General features: G+C 43.4%; 1 protein-coding gene across 1 annotated transcript in view; it reads left to right on the top strand.

Moving 5' to 3' along the window:
* Positions 1 to 18,601, top strand: part of HECW2 (HECT, C2 and WW domain containing E3 ubiquitin protein ligase 2) — a 189,295-nt gene that overhangs the window by 135,498 nt on the left and 35,196 nt on the right. The window contains exons 17-20 of the mRNA XM_060273161.1: positions 3,613 to 3,709; positions 6,564 to 6,647; positions 8,753 to 8,897; positions 9,004 to 9,038. Of these exons, the coding sequence (XP_060129144.1) occupies positions 3,613 to 3,709; positions 6,564 to 6,647; positions 8,753 to 8,897; positions 9,004 to 9,038 (361 nt within the window). The remainder of the gene's footprint in view (positions 1 to 3,612; positions 3,710 to 6,563; positions 6,648 to 8,752; positions 8,898 to 9,003; positions 9,039 to 18,601) is intronic.

Genomic DNA, 18,601 nt, shown 5'->3' with positions numbered 1-18,601 from the left:
CATATGAACATTGTAGCCTTGCTGAGCTTTGGAAAAATATGAAAGCTGTTCAGAAAGATCTGCTTGAAAAAAAATCACACATTGAAAATTGCAAATATAGGCAGTGAACATTTGCTCAATAAATATGCGAGTTAAGTTTACCACAGTTTGATATTCTGCATCCGGCAACCTTAAGTGTGCAGCAGATTGTTATAAGAACAGAACAGCAAGAGCAGTTTCAACAGAAAAGCATTCTTTCAGGCTGATCATTTTTGTGTGCTGTTTCTGCGTGAAATGCTCAATTATGAAAGTTGCAAGGTGCTCACCAGTTTAATAAGCGGCTCTGGTTTCTGCGCAGCACTGTTGATTTTCATATCAGCTTTGCCTTTTCAGTGGGTTGAGTTGTCTTGGAAACTGCTTGTGCGCCCGATTCTTACTTACACACAGCAAAACCCATTGGCTCCGGTTATGGTGATTCATGCCTTTCAAGAACAGAAGCTAATTCACTGAATGTAGCAGCTGTCACATTGTGGGGGAAGACACCCACGGCCAATTAACCTGATGGAGTGCCTGGATGTTTGTTCAGCAGCGCTGTTTCTTGACAGTCACTGCTGATTTAAGCTGCTGCTGCTGCCCGTTCTTTCAGTGTTGCATATGGTGACGCTTTGAAGAAGCTTCTCTACTTCAAATGCAACTACAGAATATGTGCCAGGCCTTTTAGGCTCTGGTCCTAAACCTGCTTATGTAAGGAGCAAGCCCAATTGAACTTAGGTGGGCTTACTTCCGAGCAGGGTGGATTTGATTTAAATCAAATCGATTTAATTCGTGATTTAAATCACTAGTCAGTAAGACTTGATTTAAATCATTATTTTTACAGAAAGACTCATTCTTGCTGGTATCATCTTAATATTTACAACCAGGGGAAGGTTTCATTTTTGGAATAATAAATTTTCAGAGTAGTTTTGACAGTTATATCAAAATTATTGATTTGGTTATACTATTAGAAATACATAGACAATTATGAAATTATTGTGAGGTTTAATAAGTTAACTGTTTATAGCTGGACAACTTTTCTGCTGTACTTTATTGGAAGGAGAAAAATAATCATTTCCTTAATAACAATTTAAACAAATTATTTAACTAAAACAATTACATTATAGCATATGTATCCATGTTTGTTAACTCATGTGGTTAAACAATTAAAAAAAAACACACACACCTTAAGACTGAGTTTTAGCACACATGAAAAACTTAAAACAAATCCCAATTTCCTGATGCATAGACTTTGGACTATAAAATAACTTAAATATAAATATAAATATAACTTAAATAGAAAAATATCTTTAGAAAGATTTTATTTTATTTTAAAAATCCAATTTAAATAAAAAAGATCCAATTTTTTGGATATATATATATTTAAAAATCATCGATTTTTATCCATCCTGCTTCCGAGTAAGCATGCAAAGGTTTGTGTTGCCTATCCGGTTGGAGCCAGAGTGATAACGTTCATTCTGTACTCTGAATTTAATTTTTCTTACTAGGTGGATAGATTCCCCCCCCCTTTATATTTATTGCAAGTTTCCATACATCATTCCTTACAAACACAAACACACAAATACAGACACATATAAAAAACACACATACCACCAATTGCATAATACCACAAATTACATACATCTAGGAACTAGATGGCCTTCTCGGTGGTGGCGCCTACCCTGTGGAACGCCCTCCCAACAGATGTCAAAAAGGAAAACAACTACCAAACTTTTAGAAGACATCTGAAGGCAGCCCTGTTCAGGGAGGCTTTTAATGTTTAATAGATTGTTGTGTTTTATTCTTCTGTTGGAAGCCGCCCAGAGTGGCTGGGGAGACCCGGCCAGATGGGCGGGGTATAAATAATATATTATATTATTATTATTATTATTATTATTATTATTATTATTATTATTATTATCAATATTGTTATCTGTTGTTACATTTCTTGTTTCTTTCCTTATAAACTGAAAAAAACAAGAAAAAAGAAAGAAAAAACCCCTTGTGAATATTCCGTTATGACTTCCTGTCAATACCCAATGCATATACCTTCCCTTTAAATTGAATGTATTCAGAATATTAACCTTTCCTATAAGCATTTATCTAGTACATTCTAATAACAATTCTAGTTTGCTTTTTTTTTTGTCTGCACCGGATGGCTGCGGATCAGCACACCCAAGCAGCTAGACATTGTTACTTATAAACTGTGGTTCTTGCTACAGGAAGCAGCACTGTCACAATTTTCCCCCTGTGTGGATAGCTACTTTGATGCTGCTGCAGCTAACCTATTCAATAACACCTATGGCACAAATTCCTCCACCTGTGTACCTACATCACTTCGAATCTTCCAACAACTTTGAATCACCTTTATTCTGGTTCTCCCCATGCCCCTACCCCCACCTTTGGAAAAAAAGAAAGGAAGTAAAATCATTAGTAGTGTAGTGGCAAATTATGATGGTGCAGAGTCTTGTGATAGTCACGGCCATGCCCCCGCATGACCATGCCTCTTAGCATCTGGGATAGCTCAGTTGTTAAAGCACGAGGCTCTTAATCTCAGGGTTGTGAGTTTGAGCCCCACGTTGGGAAAAGATTCCTGCATTGCCGGGGGTTGGACCAGATGACCCTCATGGTCAACTCTACAATTCTGTGTTTCTAAGAATAATCTTATGATTACAAAATCATAATAATAATTAGATTGCAATGGTTAATGCAAGTTTTCATGTGCTGCCTTTTAGCTATATCTACTATTTTCTGCTCGCATGCAGGAGCAGATGATTTGGAGTGCTCCAATATTTTCTTTCAGGGTGGCTTAACTTTTCTGTTTTATAGCATAGCTTGAGCACTATTCCCTTGGAACCAAAGCACCTTGTGTTTTCATTGTTTCTAATGCTTAGCTTCAGAGCATACAGTGGCTAAAAAGCTCCCTTTCCATGCTGATTGGGTGGCTCAGTCATGCTGGAGACAGGGACCCTGCTGCCGAAATAGTAATGGGTCTTCACTACCCCCATGATCCTGGACCACTGCACCATTATTATCATCATGTTAAGGGTTAGATTTAGCTAGCGGGAACTACATGCCAAAAGATAGTTGTCCCTTTGGAAAAGACACCTTCTCCAAAGGCATTCATTTCTGAGGGAGATGGTAGGTAAAGGTAAAGGTACCCCTGACCGTTGGTCCAGTCACGGACGACTCTGGGGTTGCGGCGCTCATCTCGCTCTATAGGCCGAGGGAGCCAGTGTTTGTCCACAGACAGCTTCTGGGTCATGTGGCCAGCAGGACTAAGCCTCTTCTGGTGAACCAGAGCAGCGCACGGAAATGCCATTTACCTTCCTGCCGGAGCAGTACCTATTTATCTGCTTGCACTTGATGTGCTTTCGAACTGCTAGGTGGGCAGGAGCTGGGACCGAACAACGGGAGCTCACCCCATCGCGGGGATTCAAACCACCAACCTTCTGATCGGCAAGCCCTAGGCTCAGTGGTTTAGACCACAGCGCCACCTGCCTCCAAGGGAGATGGTAGTTGAGCCTAAAAACCCCGAGGAAATTTAGTTGTATTTTAAACAGACCTTTTCCAGTAAGGTGCCCTTTCTTGAATTTTCAGCTTACAACGACAAGATTGTCGCTTTTCTGCGACAGCCCAATATCTTTGAAATTCTGCAGGAGCGGCAACCAGATCTTACCAGGAATCATTCACTCAGGTGAGCATACTACCAACCTTTCTTTCCCAACATAGAAGCCGGCTGTTTGTTTAATTTTGAGTTGCAAGCAAAATACGGCGGCCTGTTTAATATATCCTTTTATTACCTGCGTTCAGGTTTAATGATAAACTATGGCTTATTGTGTGTTTGAGTGGGAGGCTGTCTTGTGCCTCCCCCCAGCTCGGCATAGCTGCAAGGAAGATTTCAATTTAGTGCAACGGTTCGGTATTGCACCCAAACCCTCAACTGTGTTAATCTTAACTGTGCTCTGTTGAATGAGTCCGCTTCACAAAACAAGCTGTGAAGCTGGCTTGCTTCAGTCAGCTGCAGTTGAGACTAACCACAGTTTGTCCAAGTTCAGACAAAACACTTAAGGGCATGCATCCGAATCTCTTTCTTGAGGTTACACTGGAAGGAAAAGGGGAGTGTGCAAGCCCCAGGCTCACTCAGGCTTGGTTGCAACATAAGTAATAGTTTGTTATTGCCCCCACCTCAGAAGTCCATTTGGACAAAACGTTAGGAAACCAAGGAGTGGCTTCTGCAGCCAATCGGAAGCTGCGGAACCAACGCCGGACGTTCAGATTCCAAAGAACTTTTGCAAACCGGAACACTCACTTCCAGGTTTGCGGTGTTTGGGAGCCAAAACGTTCCACTTGCAAGGCATTTGACTTCCGAGGTACGGCTGTACTTCGGGATCAACCCCGCAGCACATGACGCAGCCTTTTCTTACAGTGAGGCAGGCTCTAGATGACAACCACGCCCTAGCTGTATTCCACTCACTGCAGTCAGCCCCCAAACTCCCAGGCGGATATCTAACAGGAATAACAAACAGATGCAGGCAGAAAACCACACATACAGACTTGCTGACTGGGAGAGCACACCAGGCAGGGGCCAGGATGGTGCCAGAAAGCCCCCTTTGCTTAGTTCTCCTGCAGGTCTGCTCCCAAATTTGTCATGAAAGGTATGACAAGCTTTTGAGTTCTCCACAATGCTGCTCAAAGTGGTGGAGAATGGGAGGTAGGAAAAATAAAAATCGAAGAATTTTTTCTGGATGTTGCAGGCATGAGTTGTTTCCAAGATGGAGATGGTTTCATGTAAAGTTTGGGACAGATCTGGGTTCCAACCCAGGCATTGATTTCTCAGAGATGGGGAGAAGCCATTGCTTCTTCACTTTAGGTGTGTGAACCAATAACTGCCAGAATTTTTTGTACTTTTTTAGTGTTGTTATTTCCCCCCTGAATTATGTCCAGGGAGAGGATATGAATGCTCATACTGTTCTCTCTGGCCAGCACTCTATGAGTGATGAATGGCGATGGGAAAAGAGTGAAACCAGCTGTAGCTGCATTGGTTCTCTTTCAGCACCATGAGACTTTTAAAAGTCTCTCAGAGTGACAAATAGTGACAGCACAGCCCTGCAAGGCGAGAAATTAACCAAAAGGAAATCCTGTCTGCGTGGTTCTGAAAGGAAGAGGTGCTTACATGAAGAGGAATGGCTTGATCTTTTACATGCACCCTAGCAGCAGCAACAAAAAGGGATGACAATGGCTGCTTTTTACAGAAACAATATACAAATTCTAAAAACTCTGACAGGAGGAAGAATTTCAGGTTTTTACCCTCTTTAAAAAATGCAAAGTGTGCTCATGCATGCAGAGAGGAACTTATTAAAAACCAAGAGCGGTTCTTGTAGCACCTTAAAATCGAACAAATTTACTATGGAAGAAGCTTTCATGAACTACAGTTCAATTGATCGTCTGCATCTGAAGCTGTCTGATGAAGCAAAACTGTAGTCCATGAAAGCTTATGACATTAGGAATTGTTTGGTCTTTTAAGACGCCACAGCACTGCTTGCTGGTTTGGTGCAAAAGACTTAACATGGCTGCTCCTCTGGAAGTTGCTACTGTATAAGAGCTGGTGCATCATGCAAAACATGGGAGTAGAGCAGGGATCCCCAAACTTAGGCCCTCCAGATGTTTTGGACTACAATTCCCAACTTCCTCGACCACTGGTCCTGTTAGCTAGGGATCATGGGAGTTGTAGGCCAAAACATCTGGAGGGCCGCAGTTTGGGGGTGCCTGGAGTAGAGTGAGGCCATTGTTCTACCTCTTTATTGTCTACACTGACTGGCAGCAGCTCTCCAGAGTTTTAGACAGAGGGCCTCTCTCGGCCTTACCTGGAGGTGCCAGGGATTGAACCTGGTATACCTTCTGCATCCAAAGCAGATGCTTTTCCACTGAGCTGCGCCCATTCCCCTAAAAAGTCAGTCAAAAAGTGGTTCATAAAAAAACAGGCAGAAGCTCACCAGACTGCCACCATATCAGATTGACTGAACTGGGTTTGCAGAACAATATGCCTTTCTGTGTCCCCCCTCTCTCGCTCCTGGTAAGCTCTGTGCTCTTGAAAATTAACAGGATTCTCTTGGCGTTTGTGCTGAGAGCGGAGCAGGTGCACACATGTTCTTTCGGAATAGCAATAGCCTTCTCTGGTGCTTGAGCTGCTGCTTGGAATTCAGAGCCACACTACTTGTGTCAAGTTGAGGAATTGATTTCCATTGGTTGGGGTACCTGGGAGCAGCGCTTGAGCTTCTGAGAGATGAGAACGACAGTGAAAACACAACACACCATTTTTCCGAATGTGTTCATTTAGGGGGGCTTGGGTGGGATGGGGGGACGGGGCTGGTTGCGAGATTCCTCCATTCACGTTGACATGTTGCAGCAGGTTGGAAAATGGTGCCTGAAATACAGAGGGATAATCTAGAGGTGCACTTGATATACCCAGTGCTTTTCCTCGCTGTCCTGGCGTACGTCAGTGCCTTGTTTGCAAGAGATGCTTTAGAACGCTGTGCCTGCCTCAACAGGGAGAAGATCCAGTTTATTCGGACTGAAGGGACCCCAGGACTCGTGCGCCTGTCCAGTGACGCAGACCTTGTCATGTTACTAAGGTACATGGTGCTGTTCTACAATGAATATGAGTTTGTTCGTTTTTTTAATCACCTTGGAACATTTGTGCAAATTGCTGTGGTAACCTCGGCAATCTCTCCCTCCCTTCAGTTCTTCAAAATGAAGCTGGGGGGAGATGCAGCCGAGGATTTAGATGACAGAATTCTCCGTGTTATGTTTCTAAATTGCAGCTTGCTTTGAGTTGAGGATATTTATTTATCTCGAGAAACCTGTCAGTCCAAATAGACTCCAATCAGTCGTAAAGAGTCACTCGATAGCATGGCTATGTTGCCCCTATATAATATCGGGGGTGGGAGGGGGTTGTAGCCCAGATTTATGCACATATGTAGCCTGTGTTTGTCTCAACATAACCTCCCCCCCCCCCAAAAAAAACCCTGTCTTCATGCCTCTTTGTTGATAAATTGGTTCTACCATCTCTTGCCTTCCAGAATTACTAGTGAAGGGTTTTGGATTAAAACATTTTCATTTTAATTGAAAACAGCTGCATTTGCACAATTGTGGCTACGCATCTAGATGGAAAGGCAGAAACAGACAGTAGCTCATTCGGTAGTTGAGCATGAGATTCTTAATCTCAGGGTTGTTGGGCAAAAGGGATTCCCGCATTGTACGGGGTTGGACTAGTCACTCGATGAGCCTCGTGCTTCTTTCCAACTCTACAGTTCTATGGAAAATGCTGGCAGTGCGAGAAGAAGGGAGGGGCAAGAGCCAGGAAAGGGCTGGACATTGGCTTTGAAGAAAACTGAATATTTGCATAATTGTGGAAACAAACAAGGGAAGGATAGATAGTAGAATGTGTATGAAGAAGAGGTAAAATTTTGACTAGGAGGTACCAGAATTCAAGGTTGTATTTCTCACAGAAGAGGAACATATTTTATGCCATAAGGCAGGGGTCAGCAAACTTTTTCAGCAGGGGGTCGGTCCACTGTCCCTCAGACCTTGTGGGGGGGCGGACTATATTTTGAAAAAAATAATGAACGAATTCCCGTGCCCCACAAATAACCCAGAGATGCATCCTATATAATAAAGTCCAAGTTGTCCCTGCGTCCAAGCTGTCCCGTGTGTCCCTGGGTCACTGCGCATGTCCCCCAGAGGCACAGGGATTGGACGGAGGGACAACGGCCAACCGCCGCTCCGCCAACCGCCGCTCCGAAGCCCAGTCTCATGCTGGAGGTGCGCGGTGAGGCGGCGGGGGAAAGAAGCGCTCCCCCCGGCAGCCTCCCCCCTCGGAGACCTCTGAAGCTCCGTCCCATGCCGGCGCTGCACAGAGCAGCGTTCTAGCGCCCGTTTTTAAACGGGCTGAATTCCACTAGTTTTTAATAAAAGGACACATTCTACTCATGTAAAAACACGCTGATTCCTGGACCGTCCACGGGCCAGATTTAGAAGTCAATTGGGCTGGATCTGGCCCCCGGGCCTTAGTTTGCCTACCCATGCCAAAAGGTTTGTGGGAATTAGAGAGTGGAGCTCAGCTATTGTTTCAAAGATATGCTGTGCATTGTCCCTTACATGAAGACTTCTTATCCCCTTCCTTCAATGATCTCCCTTTCCTCTCTTAACCTACATGCAGAGGCTTATATACAGATGTGGCATTCAGTGTGCCAACATTGGGTGCACAGACATAGTAAAGCTTGCAAGCAGGCATGATCGTGACCCCTCCCCCAACAAAAGACTTATCTGCACGTGGACCCTTTATCCCATAACCTTATTTGTCTCTCATTCACGAAGTGTTTGCTGCTTTGTCATTGATTGAAAGACGAAGGGCTACACTCAGGCGATTCAGTGTTAAGATTCGTGATGTTGTAATGTTTGGGACCACAATGCATGCATCTTTCTTGGAATCCTGTCCTAAATACATGAAATAATGCCTGGTGATATTTTAGAGCAGGCAAAACTAATTACAGTGAGCGTGATTGGAAGCAGGAATGGTAGGTTCGGAGGGTGTGCTTAACTCTTTCCCTTCCCACCACTTTCTTGTTCCAAATGGTGCCTGCCAACTACCTTTTCTACTTAAAACATAGTAGATGAAGTCATTTCGAAAAAATTTTCAAGTCTGCCTTATGTCACCCCCCCCCCAATTTTCTTCTAGTTTGTTTGAAGAGGAAATAATGTCGTATGTACCACCGCATGCCTTACTTCATCCCAGTTATTGCCAGTCCCCACGAGGCTCCCCAGTGTCCTCTCCTCAAAACTCTCCAGGTAAGCCCTGCTATAACTGCATTGATGGTAGAGAGTAAGCCTGATGTTCCCATCTGTTTTCATGGACTTCTTTGTGCGAACAAGCAGGAGGTGAAAACTTCGGCTGTTGCAAGTACACTGATTTCGTCTTCTTCATTGCAGGCATCCAAAGAGCCTTTCCCAAAGGCATTTTCTTTGTAAGGCATGAAAATGTTTTGAACCAGTGGGTGAGATATTTAGCTTTATTGAATAGAGCCACAAAAGTGATATTTTCTGCCACTAGTACTGGAAAACCTAAAAATGAAAGGGATGCCATTTTTCAACCTTCGTCTTGTGTTAAGAAAGCACTACAAATATGGGTTTGAATATCTTATTTTTTTCCATCATTGGAGGGTGGTATTCTGGAATAAGAACAAATCTTTAAGACTGTCATATGTGTGGAGGAAAAACTTAAACACGTAGCAGAAGGAGTCTCAAAGCGGCTAACATTCTCCTTTCCCTTCCTCCCCCACAGCAAACACCCTGTGAGGTGGGTGGGGCTGAGAGACTTCAGAGAAGTGTGACTAGCCCAAGGTCACCCAGCAGCTGCATGTGGAGGAGCGGAGACGTGAACCCAGTTCCCCAGATTAGGAGTCTACCGCTCTTAACCACTACACCATACTGGCTTAAGGCAAATAAGCATAATGGTTACAAATCCAGTACATTCAGGATTGGCACAGTCCATTAAAAAATTCAGTTGCATCACTTACAAAAACTTATAACAAGACTAAACCTTAACACTAAGCATACTATGTACAGAACAGCACACCAGAAGGAAGAGAGATAGAAAGTAAAACCCACGCTCCTTCTGGCCTGTATTTATAGTCAGCATGAGATAAGAGAACCAGTTATAAGAACCAGTTATAAGAACCAGTTATAAGAACCAGATAAGAGAAACCAGCTGTACTCAGCTTCCAGAAGGTATAACCCAAACAATCATGACCCTTCTGCCTGCTTCTCTCACATAGAGAAGCTTCCAGCAGCTTCTAGAACCCTCCTGTGTTAATCAGAATAGAAAAGATCTCTACACATCAGATCAATACTTTCTGCACTAAGAAATGCAAACTGACACTCCTTTTTTTTAAAAAAAAAAATAGCTTTAATTAAAGATTTCCTTCCCCTTCATGGATCAATGCCTTGTCGTGGCGAAGGGGCTTGAATAACTCAGAGAAGCTATGAAAAATATTGCATAGGAAAAATATTGCATAGGAACCTGGAATGTAAGAACCATGAATAGAGGTAAGCTGGATGTGGTCAAAAATGAGATGACAAGAATAAATATCGACATCCTGGGCATCAGTGAACTAAAATGGAAGGGAATGGGTGAATTCAGTTCGGGTGACTATCATATCTACTACTGTGGGCAAGAATCCTGTAGAAGAAATGGAGTGGCCCTCATAGTCAACAAAAGAGTGGCAAAAGCTGTAATGGGATGCAATCTCAAAAATGACAGAATGATCTCGATACGAATCCAAGGCAGACCTTTTAACATCACAGTAATCCAAGTTTATGCACCAACTACCGGTGCTGAAGAAAGTGAAATTGACCAGTTCTATGAAGACCTACAACACCTTCTAGAAATGACACCAAAGAAGGATGTTCTTCTCATTACAGGGGATTGGAATGCTAAAGTAGGGAATCAAGAGATAAAAGGAATAACTGGCAAGTTTGGCCTTGGAGTTCAAAATGAAGCAGGGCAAAGGCTAATAGAGTTCTGTCAAGAGAACAAGCTGGTCATCACAAACACTCTCTTCCAACAACACAAGAGACGACTCTACACATGGATATCACCAAATGGGCAGCATCGAAATCAGATTGATTATATTCTCTGCAGCCAAAGATGGAGAAGCTCTATACAGTCAGCAAAAACAAGACCTGGAGCTGACTGTAACTCAGATCATCAGCTTCTTATAGCAAAATTCCAGCTTAACCTGAAGAAAGTAGGAAAAACCACTGGGCCAGTAAGATACAATCTGAATCAAATCCCTTATGAATACACAGTGGAAGTGAGGAACAGGTTTAAGGATTTAGATTTGGTGGACAGAGTGCCTGAAGAACTATGGATGGAGGCTCGTAACATTATACAGGAGGCAGCAACGAAAACCATCCCAAGGAAAAGGAAATGCAAGAAGGCAAAATGGCTGTCCAACGAGGCCTTACAAATAGCGGAGGAGAGGAGGCAAGCAAAATGCAAGGGAGAGAGGGAAAGATACAGGAAACTGAATGCAGATTTCCAAAAAACAGCAAGGAGAGATAAGAGGGTCTTCTTAAATGAGCAATGCAAAGAAATAGAGGAAAACAATAGAATGGGGAAAACCAGAGATCTGTTCAAGAAAATTGGAGATATGAAAGGAACATTTCGTACAAAGATTACCATAATCAAGGACAAAAGTGGTAAGGACCTAACAGAAGCAGAAGACATCAAGAAGAGGTGGCAAGAATACACAGAGGAATTATACCAGAAAGATATGGAGGTCTCGTACACCCCAGGTAGTGTGGTTGCTGACCTTGAGCCAGACATCTTGGAGAGTGAAGTCAAATGGGCCTTAGAAAGCACTGCTAATAACAAAGCCAGTGGAAGTGATGATATTCCAGCTGAACTATTTAAAATTTTAAAAGATGATGCTGTTAAGGTGCTACACCCAATATGCCAGCAAGTTTGGAAAACTCAGCAATGGCCAGAGGATTGGAGAAGATCAGTCTACATCCCAATTCCAAAGAAGGGCAGTGCCAAAGAATGCTCCAACTACCGCACAATTGCGCTCATTTCACACGCTAGCAAGGTTATGCTTAAAATTCTACAAGGCAGGCTTAGGCAGTATGTGGACCGAGAACTCCCAGAAGTGCAAGCTGGATTTCGAAAGGGCAGAGGAACCAGAGACCAAATAGCAAACATGCGCTGGATTATGGAGAAAGCTAGAGAGTTCCAGAAAAACGTCTACTTCTGCTTCATTGACTATGCAAAAGCCTTTGACTGTGTCGACCACAGCAAACTATGGCAAGTTCTTAAAGAAATGGGAGTGCCTGATCACCTCATCTGTCTCCTGAGAAATCTCTATGCGGGACAAGAAGCTACAGTTAGAACTGGATATGGAACAACTGAGTGGTTCAAAATTGGGAAAGGAGTACGACAAGGTTGTATATTGTCTCCCTGCTTATTTAACTTATATGCAGAATTCATCATGCGAAAGGCTGGACTAGATGAATCCCAAGCAGGAATTAAGATTGCCGGAAGAAATATCAACAACCTCAGATATGCAGATGACACAACCTTGATGGCAGAAAGTGAGGAGGAATTAAAGAACCTTTTAATGAGGGTGAAAGAGGAGAGCGCAAAATATGGTCTGAAGCTCAACATCAAAAAAACCAAGATCATGGCCACTGGTCCCATCACCTCCTGGCAAATAGAAGGGGAAGAAATGGAGGCAGTGAGAGATTTTACTTTCTTGGGCTCCTTGATCACTGCAGATGGTGACAGCAGTTACGAAATTAAAAGACGCCTGCTTCTTGGGAGAAAAGCAATGACAAACCTAGACAGCATCTTAAAAAGCAGAGACATCACCTTGCCGACAAAGGTCCGTATAGTTAAAGCTATGGTTTTCCCAGTAGTGATGTATGGAAGTGAGAGCTGGACCATAAAGAAGGCTGATCGCCGAAAAATTGATGCTTTTGAATTATGGTGCTGGAGGAGACTCTTGAGAGTCCCATGGACTGCTAGAAGATCAAACCTATCCATTCTTAAGGAAATCAGCCCTGAGTGCTCCCTGGAAGGACAGATCGTGAAGCTGAGGCTCCAATACTTTGGCCACCTCATGAGAAGAGAAGAATCCTTGGAAAAGACTCTGATGTTGGGAAAGATTGAGGGCACTAGGAGAAGGGGACGACAGAGGACGAGATGGTTGGACAGTGTTCTCGAAGCTACGAACATGAATTTGACCAAACTACGGGAGGCAGTGCAAGACAGGAGTGCCTGGCGTGCTATGGTCCATGGGGTCACGAAGAGTCGGACACGACTAAACGACTAAACAACAACAACAACAACAAAGATTTCCTTAAGTTACGGAACAAACAAATGAACAGCGAAAAGTACATCTATCGTAGGACAAGGAAGCTTGGGCAGACTATGCTGCCTGCTTTTTGGCATGACATGAATCCCAAGCTCCGTGTAAATTAATAAACAGGTATGCAGGTGGAAAGCCAGCAGAGATCTGAGGGCTATCCAAGGTACAGTTAAGAACTTAATTTGTTCTGGAGGTCCGTTCTTAACCTGAAACTGTTCTTAAACTGAGACACTGCTGCCACACGATTTCTGTTCTCATCCTGAAGCAAAGTTCTTAACCCAAGGTACTATTTCTAGGTTAGCAGAGTCTGTAACCTGAAGCGCCTGTAACCCGAGGTCATGGGCGTAGGCAGGGGGGGCAGGAGGGGGCAGCTGCCCCCCCCTAGAAGCAAAAAAAATAATGTATTTTACAGACCATAACCAGCACTTTTCCCCTCCAAAAACTGAAGTGGAAAGGGCTTTGCTTTAGCAAGAGCAGCTAAGTCTCCGCTTGCTGGGGGGGGGACACAGCAGTAACAAAAACACATCAAATAAATAAAGCAAAGTGGCTACCAGTAGTTAAGCAGTTAAGACAATGGAGCAGATATCCCCAGGCAAGATTCGATAGCTGACCATTTCACCCTATTGTTCTTAAGTGGGAGTTGTTAATGAGCATTCAGGAGCATTAAGAGTTCTATTGGCGATTTAATGAGGGTGCAGACTCAGAGGATTCAATTTTACTAAGGTGGCTCTGCAAGGCTAAAAAGAAGTGAATAAGAAAGGGGGGGCTGTAGCTTTGACAGACACAGTGATGTTTATAAAAAGCATTGGTGTTCCAGTCTGCCCCTCCTCCTGCATCTGTATACTGTAAATCAGGGGTGGCCACCTCCCAAGAGACTCTGATCTACTCAGAGTTTAAAACTGGGGGTGATCTACCCCCTTTTGGGGGGTTCAGGTCAAAGCTGTTGAGTTTTTTTAAAGGAAGGGAAGCCCTGTTTTTTGGGGTTTAGGTCAAACTTGTTGAGCTTCTTTTAGGAGGGAGGGAGGCCCATTTTTGTTTAGGGCTTCAGGTCATAGTTCAACTTTTTTGAGGGAGGAGGAAAATTTTGGGTGAGCTTTTTTAGGGGTGCCAGTGACCTACCAGTGATCTACCACAGACATCCAGTGATCTACTGGTAGATCACAATCTACCTGTTGGACGTGCCTGCTGTAAATCAAGCAGAGAGAAAGCTGCTTACAAGGCTCCTGTACATGCAGAGTTCCAGCATCACAGCGTCACCCAGAGGCACCCACAAATATGAGTTATCTCTCTCTCTATTTCTTCCTTCCTTCCCTCCCTCTTCCATCCTTAATAAAATACGGGGGGGGGGCAGATAAGCCCCACATAGAAAGCCCATCAACATGGGGGGATGACTCTTTCAAATACGGTATTTACCAGTAATTGGGGGGGGGGGCACCTAGGCCTCTAGGAGTTGGCTGCTATGCCTAGGAGTAGGACAATTCAAGAAAGCAGAACGATGCATATGGTATGGTAATATATCAATAGAATCGTAGAATTGTAGTCGGAAGGGACCACAAGGGTCATCTAGTCCAACCCCCTGCAATGCAGGAATTTTTTCCTAAGGTGGGGCTTGAACCATGGTTCAAATATGCTGATATGCAGCAACGCCTCGGAGCCATCGTGGCTGCGGCCGTGTCTTGCCTCGCCCTCGCCCGCCCTGCCACCCCCTCTCGCCTGCCCGACCCTCCCGTCCTCTCCAGCCAAGCAGGGTAGCCGCCAACGCTACCAGCCCCAGAAGCACAAGGTGGCCGCTGCTGCCACCGCCACGATGTCATCAGGCCCGTTGGCCCTTTAGCCCCGCCCACTTTGTGGCCCCTCCCCTTCTGTGCCTTGGCCCTGCCCCTGAACGACCATGGCTTGCCCCCCCCCTAGTTTTGATCCTGGCTACGCCCCTGCGAGGTACCACTCATAGAATGACACATATGAATATCTTTCTGCTAGACAGAAAGTTTTGTGTGTGCTCATTTCAATGAGCTCCTGGCCCTTGAGGGGCCGAGGTCATTTCACTGAGGCCAAGTTACCTGATCTGAAGAAGGTGAAAGGGTTGTTGGAAGCATTCAGGAATGTGATAGCCGCTTCCCACTCCCAAACTTAGGATCGAAACTTTTGGACTCTAATGTTAATGTCAGTCAAAAATTATTGTATCTATATACTCTTGGCTCTGTCCAAATAACTGTTTCTGTCAGGGAGACCTTTGTGTTTCTGTTGAGAATCAAAGTGTCTCAGAGTGGCCAGGGCAACCCAGTCAGATGAGCGGGGTACAAATAATAAAAGTATTATAAATTATTATTGTGTTGAGTGCGGACCACCTAATTCTTTTCCTAGTCCCAGTACTTTATGCTCCCATTTAGATAACATGAAAAGCCATAAAACTGCTATTTATTTATTCCTAAGACCCACACATACATACAAAGTGTGTGAGAGAGAGTGAGAGAGAAAAAGGCATGTGCATGCTTACATAAATATTTCTTTTTAAAAAATAAACCTTCCTTTCTTTTGTTGCTCTTACGGATGGAATAATTGCTCTAATTGCCCAGGAAATTCTTGACGGTGACAACTGATTTGTAATAAGAACTTGCCATGTGCTGAAAGGATAATTTAGTGGTGTTTTATGAAATGTGAGGTGATGTATTCAAGAGTCAGTTGTCATGCTCAGTCCTTGTGTACACCTGGAATAATAACCAATAAAAATAAGAACGTGTTAAAAAGTATTCAGGGCACTTCTATGTAAGCAGCAATCCCCAGTGCTAGATTTCAACAAAATGGTAGGTGAAACGTATTCAAAATGTACAGTATATGCATTTGAAGCAGCATATATTATTTGTGTTTTGATAAAAGTGTGGGAATCAAACATGAGATTTGAATATGGACAATAACTACAAAGCTTGTAAGCTGCTGACTGTCAGGGACTGGTTGAATGAGGAGGAGGGGTGGGTGCCTCCCTCCTAGGTACGCCCGTCCCCCCAAGGAAGGCACAGAAGCCGTAGACTTGGATCTTGGGACACTGGTGGTAGGATACAACTGGGTCTATCCTTGCCCTAGGGGTTGGGGTGGCTGGCTAGCAGGCAGGGATAGGCAGGTGTTCCACCACCTGAGACAAGAGGTTGGGCTTGCCTCCTAGCAGTGTCCCAAGTGCTAGGTACATACTTAACCCTGCTCTTTCTCTGGAAAACAAGTTTTTGTACGGTTTCAAATCCTTATTAATTTGTTTAATGTCCATTTCTAAAACCTGTTTGACCAGAGGTGACAGCAATACACACACACACACACACACACACACACACACACACACGTTGCAAACAAACAAGTAACTTGCGTAGAATGATGCCTCCTTCAAACCACTTTCAGCTCTGTCCCCCCCCCCCCCAAAATTATCTAGATTCAGCCTAATGATGCAAACCTGTGCAAGGTTGCTCAGAAGTGTGTCCCTGTGAAAGGATGCATCCTGAACCTCTTTCTGTTCCTGCCAGTTATAAAACTGCATACCAGCTCCTCTTATCAGGTCAAAGTCACCATTGCTTTTTCCCAATCACCTGTCCCATGCCAATGTGATAGCAATGTCTCCCTTTCCTTTTGCCCATAACAGAAATAGATAAGACTTTTTTATATATAGTGATCTGTTTGGGGAATTAACAGCCAGTAGAGTAACTGCTAATGGTCAGATCTTATAATCCTGTAACTTTCGTTCTTTCTCTGTCCCTCTCACATTCTCTCAGGCACAACAAATATCTCCCCCACCCCACCCCACCACGCAAACACATGAACTTTAAAGTTGCATCGTGTTGTTAGTACACACAAAGAAATTCATTAAGAGCTACGGTATCATTTTGGGCATGTAGCCATTTCAGCTTCTCTGTTCTGATAGCATATTTGTAAGCTTTAGAAATCCAAGAAACAAGCAGTTATAAAAAGAAGTTTAAATGAAGGCAACCAGGAAGCAAGTGTGTTAAGAGGTGTTTTTTTAAAAGTACCCTACATAGGTATATTATACTGATGTTTTACGTGCATGTAATCTTTGAAGTAAAATAGGATGTCGTTTCACTAAAGTTTTCCCCAAAGATAGTTCATTTACCTGCTTAGCTTAAGAGTTACAGTAAACATAAATGCAGTGCATTTTGTTAAATGTGGTTCCCCACCCCCACCCCCTGCACATAGTTCTCTTTTGAGAGATGCTAAGTCTGGAAGTTAACTTTCAAAATTAGGCATGTGTTTTGTTATGAGTCATCTTACACCAGAAGTTGAAGCAGGTTTTTGAGGTTGCAACTGGCAATTCAAGTAATTTGTGCTTTTAGATATTTCCACAGATGACTAGAGCAGATTAACTCACCTTGGTTTGAACAAAAATCAGGCATGCTAGTTTTCTAAATGTTTTAGAACAGCCTTTTTTTGTGTGGGGGTGGAGGAGGCTGCAGCCCTATACCCTTACTTAGGAACTCAGTGGATTTACTTCTGAGTAGACATTTATAGGTTTGCCTCTATGTGTGTGAACGTATTGTCAGATGTTCATATGTTTTCAATAGTATGCACCCTTAATTCATTCATAAATGTATATTTAAATGTGTGTTCTCCAAGCTACGCAAAGGCATCACTTATGAAATGCCAATTAAAGTTCCAATTAAGGATGCATAGCTTTCGTTTTCTCTCCTGATGGTTAAGAGAAAATCCACAGTTGTCATATTAAAGTGGTCATATGCTCATTGTAATACGCTTTTGCAAAACAAAGTCTCCCCATTCTTGTTCTGTGTCAGTCTGGCCCTTTTACTAGTCCATCATGGTTTAAAACCACACGCACACATTTTAGAAGGGGTAGGCTGGCTTTGGTTTTTCCTCTCATCACCCCCCCTTTTTTTTTTTACTTACTAGAACCCTGTGGCTTACTGATACCAGATTTGGAAAGTAAGAGCTCATACTAAGGATCTCCTAACAGTTAAGGCATAACTAATCTGTGTTAAATAATCTGAAATATGCACTATTGCTAAAAGATCTGAGACTTGTCCTACTGGATCTGGTCAGTCCACCTAGTCAAGCCTTCTTTGCAAAAAAAAATAAAGATCTCCTCGATAGCAGGCTTGTTGTTTATTTATTATATTTATATTTACTAAGTGTATATGCTGCCCTTCGTCAAAAGATTTCAGGGCAGTTCACAAGTTAAAACACAAGATAAAACACAAGTAAATCATTGAACCCAAACAACAAAACAATAACCCCCCTTCCCACAGACACATTTAAAAGACTGTAGGATATAAAGCAGCCCAAGGCCTGGTTGAAGAGGAAACACTTTTTGCCTGGCACCTAAAAAATAATAATGAAGGTGCCAGGTAAACCTCCCTGGGGAGAGCATTCCACAAATGGGGAGCCACTGCAGAGAAGGCCCATTCTCGTGTTGCCACCCTCCAGACCACACATGGAGGAGGCACATGAAGAAGGGCTTCAGATGATGGGTTTTTGTGCATTACCAACTATCCAGGTTACCATTCTTCTGCTCACACTTAGAATTTACAACTTTCCTCCCAGTATATGTTCCATGTGGTGTTACTGCACTGTCGTCTTCCACCCAGTCTTGAACGTTTCTGACATAAAGGTGAGTGACAATGATCTTAATAAAATAGGTCTTGTGCTTC

This window comes from Zootoca vivipara, chromosome 1, assembly GCF_963506605.1.
Source record: "Zootoca vivipara chromosome 1, rZooViv1.1, whole genome shotgun sequence".
Classification (NCBI taxonomy): Eukaryota; Metazoa; Chordata; class Lepidosauria; order Squamata; family Lacertidae; genus Zootoca; species Zootoca vivipara.
This window is presented reverse-complemented; position numbering and strand designations above follow the sequence as displayed.